A 9,643-nucleotide genomic window follows, 5' to 3' on the forward strand; every position below is an offset into this window, starting at 1 on the left:
GAAAGGAATTCTCTCTGTACACTTGGCCCTCTGTATTTCAGGGCCCAACCCCCTGTCGGCCCGCCTGAGTGTAAAGTGCTGAAAACACACGGCCCCATGGGGCCTCTGGACCTTCGGACGCCTTTTATCTCCGCCTTGTTCCAGCCTTCTCTTGAAGGCTTACTTCTTCTTGACAAATGATCTACTCTGCACTCCTACGTAGATATTAAAATTTTATATGTATCAAAAGACACTGAAGGATCCGAGTCTCCCGAGCCACCTTCTGCCCTCTTTCTCTCCACTCCTTCCCTTAGATCTATTACTTCACTTTGGTTGAATAAGCTATGGTTTGTTTTTCCTTCCTTCCCTCTCTTCTTTCTTCCTTCCCTCTTTACTTTTAAAGATTTTATTTTTTAAGTAATCACTACACCCATTCTGGGGCTCGAACTCACAACCCGGAGAGCGAGAGTCACGAGCTCCAAGGACTGAGCCAGCCAGGCGCCCCTGTTTTGCTTGCTTATGATAGCATACAGTGTTATTCACGTGTCCTTTCACTTCTCCCCATTTATCTTCGTCTGCTGCTTTTGTTGTTTCTAAGAAGGGAAATATTTGGGTTTGACTGGTGTAGTTCATCCCCGCATTTTCCAAACACCTGCGACGCGCCTACTTAAGCTACTTCTGTAAGTAGGCAGGGCCGTGGACATAGCACAAGGCCCCTGCCGCTTGTCCACAAGTGCGGACACTCAGAAAAGGAAATGTAATAAACAAACAGGGTATGTGTTGTAGCAGAGGTGGATGGAAAAAGAATTCTTTTGGAGAAGTTGAGAAAAACCGTCATCTGAGCTAGGTCTTGAATGAGCAGGAGCTTCTTGAGGTTGAGCAGAAGGGAAGGACACAGAATGGCAGGTGCAGAGATGCAGACGACTGACCCAGCTGGGCATGCTGTGGGACTGGCAGGTGTTCGAAGGCTGATGTTGCTGGGTGGCTAGTCCCCGTGGAAGGTGTGTGGGGAGGTGATAAACTTGGGGAGGTCATGTGGCGAGCTTCTTCACTGCACACAGAAGGAGTTGGCTTCTTCTGTCTGGAAGCATGGCGGGGGTTGGTGTGAGTGAGATGGTATGTTCCCAGAGATGTTATGTTGGACTGTCTTAAGCTTCTGACCCGGCTCTCAACCTTGAGCTTTCACCCTGGAAATAAAGTCTGTTCAGCGCCTCTGGCTGGCACTTATCTGCCATGCCCAGGGCACCTTGGACTTACTATCATAGTTGCGCACTCCTCTGACATCCACCCTATACCTCCTGGCCTGCCTCCCTCTAGTTCTGGCTTTCCTAGGTGGGGGTGGGCTGTGGCATGCAGAACGGGAAAGGCAGAAGATGAGCCTTTCCACACCTTTGGCTCTCCCTCTGGCTCCCCTTTCTGTCTGCTGTTTCTTCAGATCTTGGCTTCTGCTTTCTTCCAAATACACAGCTATCTTGGCTTCCAGCCCAGGTGGAGAGGGAGAAAGAACTTGTTTCCTTCAGCTCTTTTCTGAAAATAACCCGGCTGGCACTGGTCAGGAACAATAAGTTCCCGGCGTCTGGGCCCCGTGCTGTTGATGTCCCGCAGTCCCTGTTACGAACCTGTTATTTTTTTCTTGCTGTGAACCTTGTCTCTGTCCCACTTCCCCTCCATCCCAGGATCTCCGTGGAGGGAGGTTAGATGATTTTCAAGGCCTCTGCAGAGGCCTCCAAGGTTTAGAACAGTGAAGTGATGGGGGCGCGGGGGCGGGTGGGTCAGGGAACCCCGGGCACCCTGGGGAGATCGGGCTCCTCTGTGGGAGGCCCTGCAAAGTGGGGGAAAAGTCGGTCTGTTGTAGGAAAATGGTGGATGTCTCTAACTGAGGCCCAACCTTGGAATGTTTGCTACAGGCCCGAGCTTGCCCAGCAGGCGCCCAAGGCTCTTCTGGATGTCGGATTCCTCGCTGCCCGACATCCTGGAGCCAGAAACTGGGGGTGGGGTGGGGTAAAACTGAGAGTGTCAGCTTCAACTCTCCTGTCCGAACAGATTCGTCTTAAAACATCATGAAGATCGGGTTAGAGTACCTTTGGTCAAGTTAATAAAAACGCATTGTGGTGGGCGCCGAATAGTTGCAACGTGATGAACTGTCTGAACTGGACTCAAGATGAGTCTTGAAGGACGAGGAAGCCTGCGGGGAAGCGGAGGGCTAGCGCCAAGTCCCAGAAGCTGGAGGAGACGCAGCAAGATCGGGGAAAGAGGGGAGCTCCGTGCCGCCGGCTCTGAGAGCGCCAGAGGCCATGCGAAGTGGGAACCACCACTTTCGGAGTGCGCCCGCGCTTTCGGAGTGGGAGGGGAGGGGCCGGTCCCCCCGCGGCTCTGGACTGTCCCTCCAGGTCCCCTTTGCGGGGCGGGACAAATAAGACTCCGCCCACCGAAAAGCGGCTCAGCTCTCTGTGCTTTGGTCTGGAAGGAGCCATAGGGGCCCAGAAAGAGCGATCGGGGCCGTTCCTCTTTAAAGGGGCGGGCGGGGGCGGGGCTCCCGGGCCTCTTCCCGGAGGCTGCGCCCATTCCCGGGCAGACGCGGACGCAGTAGCCGAAGCTTGTGCGGGGCTCGCTGGTACCCGGAGCCGGTGCCGAAGCCGTGGTGAGGCCGGGAAGGTAGGGACAGGAGTCCAGCCACCACTTGACCGCAGGCTGCATCGTGTCGCCGGTTCCGCGGGCACCATGAGCCAGGACACAGAGGTGGACCTGAAGGAGGTGGAGCTGAACGAGCTGGAGCCCGAGAAGCAGCCGATGAACGCGCCGTCCGGGGCGGCCACGGCGGCGGTCGTGGCGGGCGGCGCGGAGAAGAACGGTCTGGTGAAGATCAAGGTGGCCGACGACGAGGCGGAGGCGGCGGCCGCGGCCAAGTTCACCGGCCTGTCCAAAGAGGAGCTGCTGAAGGTGGCGGGCAGCCCGGGCTGGGTGCGCACGCGCTGGGCGCTGCTGGTGCTCTTCTGGCTCGGCTGGCTCGGCATGCTCGCGGGCGCCGTGGTCATCATCGTGCAGGCCCCGCGCTGCCGCAAGCTGCCGGCGCAGAGCTGGTGGCACAAGGGCGCCCTCTACCGCATCGGCGACCTTCAGGCCTTCCAGGGCCCCGAGGGGGGCGACCTCGCCGGTGAGCTCCGTGCGCGGCGGGTTAAACCCGGAGTTCTGACCCCCTCCCCGCCCCGGAGTCGTCCCGCACCTTCCTCCCTCTCTTGGAGGAAAGCCGCCCTCACTCCCTCTTGGCGCGGGGTGTGGGTACCTGACTCAGCGTCTTCCCTTCCCCTGCGGCTCCGGAAGCCGGGCGCTGACGTTTCTCAAGTAATGTGCCGGGCATCTTACATCAGCACCCCTGGGTCTTGTGATCGAAGCGCACCCCGGACCCCACACTGAGTTCCCGGGAGAGGGGAGAATAGGGCGGATCAGGGGCCTCCCGGAGGGGCTTCACCTCAACCCTGCTTCCCCGGTTTCAGGCCTGAAGGAACGTCTCGATTACCTGAGCACCCTGAAGGTGAAGGGCTTTGTGCTGGGCCCAATTCACAAGAACCAGAAGGATGACCTCGCGGGGACCAACTTGGAACAGATCGACCCCACTTTTGGCTCCAAGGAAGATTTTGACAGTCTCTTGCAGTCGGCCAAGAAAAAGAGTGGGTGTCCTGGAGTTGCCTGGGAAGCAGCTGAGAAGGGCTTGGCCTTCTGGCCATAGGAAGGACAGATTAGGAATTTTATTGGGTTCAAAAACTGACTGGGTCTGAGTTTTCCTAAAGTAGGTACGGGGGAAGTTTCTTAGGCTTTAGCCTAAAATTAATTTGTCATGTGGTTCGGAGACGTAATTGCTTTGTGTCCAGCCCTTTTACTTCTTGGCTTCAGTGCCTTTGTTTGCAAATTGTAGGCTTTTCCTGATTCACTGGTTTATTTTTATTTTAAGTAGGCTCCATTGCCCAGTGTGGGACTTGAGCTCATGACCCTGAGATCAAGACTCACATGCTTTACTGACTGAGCCAGCCAGGCGCCCCTAATTCAGTGGCTTTTAAACTTTCAGAGGAGCGGATCCTTTTGAGAAAAATAGCCACATGAAATCAAAGGGTACACTTTGGGGGTGGGGAGTCCAGGGCCCCATAACTCAGCCTTCTCTGCTACAGTGTGTGCCTGCTGCCCTAGAAGATCTTAAGGCTGGGTTCAGATCTAAGCATGTGTGCCACATGATACATACCGAATAGTCTGCCGGCTTGCGTTTGTTGATTTCTAACTTTTCCCTCGCCCCAGAGTCTTTCTCATGACTCCGGTTTTCTCCATTGTTCCAGGCATCCGGGTCATTCTGGACCTCACTCCCAACTACCGGGGCCAGAACTCGTGGTTCCTCCCCACAGAGATTAACTCTGTGGCCGCCAAGATGAAGGTGAGTGTGTTGATGCTGCCGGCAGGGGCAAACTGGATGTTGGGGCTGTGTTGAGCCTCCTGGCAAGCCCTGTAAACGGAACCTGGCTCCAGCCAAGGGGACCCTGGGTCCTTGGAGCCAAACTGGCGCACTCCTCCTGCAGGCAGGATGGGTGGCCAACAGCGCACCCCCCCCCCCCTTTTGCTTGTTCCTTTTCTGACCAGTGATTTTTCTTGTTTCCTTGACTCTGATGGTAACAGTGCCAGGAAAGGAATTTCTCAGATGTCAATCTGGATTTGATTTTTCTTCCTTTTGGGAGAGGAAGCCCTTTCTCTGTGGGACTCCTGTTCTGTCTGGTTTCCCAGCTCTTGTTTGATGTGTTCTGGAGCAGAGCCCAGACTGAGCTTGTACGTGTCTGGGTCTGTGCCATGTGTTCTGTATGCGTTCTGAATTTCTCTGTGACCACACAGGGACCCTATCATCTCTTGTCTGTAAATGGAGAAGCTAAGGTTCAGAGGGGCTTGCTGTGTTTAGGGTTGGAGGTCCTAGATAGTCTCATTTCTGTGATCTGCCTTCCCTGAGTGAAGGTATAGGTGCAAAGACTGCCCAGCAGGCTGGGAATGGGACTTTGTCGTCTGAGCTCCTGGTGCCTGGGTTCTAGGACACTGACCAGGTCAGCAGGGGTGGAGTAAAAATGGACCAGACCCTGACCCTTTGTTGACCCCTGTGACTCTGAGTTAGAATTCTTTACTCCTAGCATTTCCATAGGACCCTTGGTCATCCAGTTCAGCCCTTGCTAATTGCTGGAAGATGCTTTAAGAGTTATTGATGGAGGGGAGGGTGCGGGTGCGCCTGGCTGGCTCAGTCAGGAGTGATTCTTGATCTCAGGGTCGTGAGTTTGAGCCCCACGTTGGTGGTGATAGAGTTTACTCTAAAAAAACACAAACTCTTAAAAGTTATTAATGCAGGAATGTTTTTAGATGGTAAATGGTGTGGCGTGAGGTGTGGTAGCTTCAGATGAAAAGAGAGGCAGTAAAAAAAAATGAAAATGGAGGTGAGAGGAGAGAGCACAGGGCCGGGGGCTGTGGAGCTGGGGGCCCCGTGTTCTACATTGACCTGTTGCCTGGAATTCAGGCCTGGGCCTGTGCTGCAGAGCTGACTCCACTTTTCAGTGGAGACTTTCACTTTTAGACTGCCCCAGGGCTGTGCTTTGAATTACGCTCTTTCATCCTTGGCCTTGCTCTGACCTGCTGTCTTCCTTCTACCCTTCCCAGGCCTCAGGACGCTGGCAGAGGAGTAAGGACACTTGTGGGATCTTGGCTAGCATTTCGGGTCCCGTGTCCGCTGCTCTCGGACTGTGGTCTTGGGCATGCTTCCTTGCTGCTCTGGGAGTGTTGCCTCATTTCTGACCTGAGCATATAAGCATTCCGCACATTCTAAGGGTTAAATGAAGTTACGTTTACGAACGTAATTTTTCTCTTGGGCTTTTTCCTATAGGTGTCCAAAGGTGAACCTGTGCGATTGGCCCTGGGGAGGAACAGAGAAGTGAAATGCCGCAGCGTTAAGAATCAGTCATAGTTCAGAAGTGGGTGGGGTGGGGGTTAGGGACGAAGGCTAAACCTTTATGATAGAGGTGGTTAAGTGAGGCTGGTCAAGGCAAGTGACTCTCCCAAGGTCAAGGGGACGTGCATCCTGGACAGGGTTTGACGTGGGTGGAATTTTTTTTTTAAGATTTTGTTTATTTGACAGAGATCACAAATAGGCAGAGAGGCAGGCAGAGAGAGAGGGGTAAGCAGGCTCCCTGCTGAGCAGAGAGCCCGATGTGGGGCTCGATCCCAGGGCTCTGAGATCATGACCTGAGCTCACAGCAGAGGCTTAACCCACTGAGCCACCCAGGTGCCCCACATGGGGTGAGTTTTGTAAGCCTTTGTCAGAGTATCAATACCTTTTCCCTGTTCTTTTGTCCCCTTCCCTGTAGGATGCTCTGAGTTTTTGGCTGCAGGCCGGTGTGGATGGGTTCCAGGTTCGGGACGTGGAGAGTCTGGAGGTGAGTCCCTTTCCATGTGAGAGGCAGAGCCTGGGTGAGAGCAGAGGGACTCTCGAGGGCTTGGTAGCATTCCCTTGTCCTTGACTTGGCTTTTTCTCCTCCAGGATGCGCCTTTGTTCCTGGCCGAGTGGCAGAACATGACCAAGAGCTTCAGTGAAGATAGGTGAGGGCTAGACCTCTCCCTTCGGCTCTGCTGCATTCTGAGATGCTCTCGTTGAGGGCTAGGCCCCGGGACGAGGAATTCCCAGTCCAAAGAACCTTCTCCACCTTCATTCTTTTCTTGCTCTTTACCAACCTGGCCCCCCACCCCTGCTCTGTGCAGGCTGCTGATTGCCGGGACCGAGTCCTCTGACCTTCGGCAGATCCTGAGCCTGCTCGGGTCCACCAAGGACCTGTTGTTGACGAGCTCATACCTGTCAAGCTCTGGTTCCAGTGGGGAGCGCATGGAATTCCTGGTCACCCAGTATCTGAACGCCACCGAGGATCACTGGTGCAGCTGGAGCGTGAGTACCATGGTGTAGGGGGGAGGTGGCGCCAGCTGGTGGGCGGGGGTGGGGGCGCTCGGGGAGGCAGGGGTGTTGGCAGATGGAGGCAGAGGCGGGCTTTGGGGTTCACCTTCGTGCGTCCATTCCCGCCAGCTGTCCCAGACGGGGTTCCTGGCTTCCCTCGTGCCGGCTCACCTCCGCCGTCTCTACCAGCTGCTGCTGTTCACCCTGCCCGGCACCCCGGTTTTCAACTACGGAGATGAGATTGGCCTGGAGGCAGCTGCCCTTCCTGGCCAGGTACGGCTTGCTGCCTACCCCCCCGCACGCTGTGGGGAGGTTGTGTGGGTGGCAGCAAGCAGACGGGTGCCTTGTCTGAAACCGAGTCTGATCCCCGGTTAGTCCCCTGATCGGTCGCTGTGCGGCCTCAGCAGGTCATTTCCCTGCCGTCGCCTTGATCATCTTTCTGGGATATTGCGCTTCTTGTAGGATTCAGTGAGAGCCTATTTTAAGATGCGGTGGCTGAGCTGACCCCCGCTGGGTATTCGGGTGGGAGCCAGCCCTCACCTGACCCCTCATTCGTTCATTCGTTCTCGTGTTCACGGGACTCTGTGCCCTCCAGCAACTCCTGGTTCAGGAGAGGGCCCAGAGGAGTCCGAGAAATGCAGGGCAGCCCTTGCTGTGGTCGGGGTAAGGGCACGAAGGCGCTGGCTTACCTTTAGCCATAGGCTTGGAGGTTGGTACCCCGGCTGATGTGCATGGAGCTGCCGTCTGGTTACTCCGCGGTTTTCTGGGGTCACTGCTCTGTGCCCCCCGCAGAGGATACAGCAGTGCACAGGAGAGCTGCAGGTGGTGAAGTTAGATAATAAAACAGAATGAAGGTGCCTGGTACTGCTCAGTGCTGTGCAAGAGAGAGCAGGGATGGGGGACGTTTTCTGTCGAGGGGCCATAGAAGATCCGGTGGGGCAGCAGAGCAGAGGCCAGAGGGCTGTGAGGGAGCTGGCTATGGCCGTCTGGGAAAAGAGCCCTCAAGGGTAGAGCCCTGTGTGGGCAGTGACCCGAGGCACGAGCCTGCCTTGCTTGTCCAGTCAAAGTCAGGCCACAGTCGGGCCACACTCGGGGACAGTGTGGGACTAGGAGAGGGAGGAGAAGGGAGAGCGGGCCCAGGCCTTTTCCAAGTCCTGTTTTCTCTGCTCAGCCTGCGAAGGCTCCATTCATGCTCTGGGATGAGTCCAGCTTCCCCAACACCTCAGGACTCGGAAGTACCAACATGAGTGTACAGGTAAGGGTTTTGGGTGGGCCAGGCCTGCTCAGCAGAGGGTGGGCAGGTGGCTTCTAGAAGCTTGCGCCGAGGGGCGTCCTTCATCTTTTCCTGCTCTCCGTGGTCCTTTGCAGAGCCAGAGTGAAGACCACGGTTCCCTCCTCTCCCTGTTCCGGAGGCTGAGCGACCAACGGGGCAAGGAGCGCTCTCTGCTGCACGGAGACTTCCACGTGCTGTCCTCCCCCGAGCCCGACCTCTTCGCCTACATCCGCCACTGGGACCAGAACGAGCGCTTCTTGGTGGTGCTCAACTTCGGGGGTGTGGGCCACACTGCCATGTTGGGGGCCTCTGGTGTGCCGGCCAGCGCCAGCCTGCCGGCCAGTGTCAACCTGCTGCTCAGCACCGATGTGGGCCGTGAGGAGGGCGTGTCTCTAGAATTGGAGCACCTGAACCTGAAGCCGTATGAAGGGCTGTTGCTCCACTTCCCTTACGTGGCCTGACAGGACCCCCCTCCCCTCACCTGGGCCCTTCAGATCCTGGTTTCTTTTCCTGCTTTTTTTTTACTGTTACAGATTACAGATGAAACCCCAGATTAAAGTGTGTTCCGGCTTCAAATAAAAGCCACTCCCATCTGGTGAGGTCTTGCCTTCTCTCCACTTCTCTGTCCGGGCAGGGGCACCCCTCCCTGCTCCCCCTCCCCCTCCTTCCTTCCCTCTGCCCCCATCCCCCCAGACCTGCCCATCCTGATCAGAGCCAGAGTTTCGTGCATCTGCTCTAGCCCAGGGAGGGAGGGGCCTTTCAAGCTCACAACAACATGGGGTCCGGGCTAGGACTAGCATCGGGCCGGGGGCCTCTCCTGGAGGTCTTGGGTCTTAACTGCTTTTTCCCCTTCTCCTCCTCAGCAATGGTCTCCAGCCAAGTGTGGTCAGGTTTCCTTGTTTTTGCAGACTTGGCCTTTCAGGGAGGAAGAGGGAGAGGCGGGGGGGCTTGTTTTCCAAGAGGTACTTCTAAAGGATACTGGAGGGCATTCGTTCAACAGGACTCGCCTGTGTCCTTAGCACATTGACAGTTGTTTCCGGTGCTGGGGTTCCAGGAGGGAACAAAGTATAAACTCCCTCTCTCCTTGGGGCTTCTAGTTCAGTGCGGAGATGGAGGAGAAAGGTGAATGCCATTTAGAGGGCCGTGGATGGAGTGATGGGGAAACAGTAACAGGGGAGGGGGGGCGGGGCCCGGAGTGGAGGGAGTTTGGGGAGGGGCTGGAGGCATCCTCTCCTGGAAGGGGATGTTGAAATGGAAGGAGGGGGTTCCTTTGCCAGATACCTGGGGAAGGGGGTGCCCCGGGGCCCTTGGGCAAGTGTATGCCTTACTCAAGGATCAGGGTATGGGGTCTCATTGGCAGGGGTGAGGCAGATCACGAAGGTCCCAGTTAAGGCAGTCACAAAGAATTTGGCCAATAGCACAGTCTGAGGACACAG

The 9,643-nt window shown here is 56.1% G+C and overlaps 1 protein-coding gene across 1 annotated transcript; it reads left to right on the plus strand.

Annotated features, from left to right (window-relative positions):
- Positions 1–1,783: 1,783 nt before the first annotated feature.
- On the plus strand, positions 1,784–8,806 carry SLC3A2 (solute carrier family 3 member 2). The gene is made up of 9 exons (XM_082748221.1): positions 1,784–3,133; positions 3,474–3,647; positions 4,305–4,399; positions 6,357–6,425; positions 6,530–6,588; positions 6,748–6,928; positions 7,064–7,207; positions 8,106–8,189; positions 8,303–8,806. The coding sequence occupies exons 1-9, from the start codon at positions 2,701–2,703 to the stop codon at positions 8,666–8,668; spliced, it is 1,605 nt and encodes a 534-aa protein (XP_082604347.1). The 5' UTR covers positions 1,784–2,700; the 3' UTR covers positions 8,669–8,806.
- The last annotated feature ends 837 nt before the right edge of the window (positions 8,807–9,643 follow it).

Source organism: Mustela nivalis (genome assembly GCF_964662115.1).
Source record: "Mustela nivalis genome assembly, chromosome: 9".
NCBI classification, from domain to species: Eukaryota; Metazoa; Chordata; class Mammalia; order Carnivora; family Mustelidae; genus Mustela; species Mustela nivalis.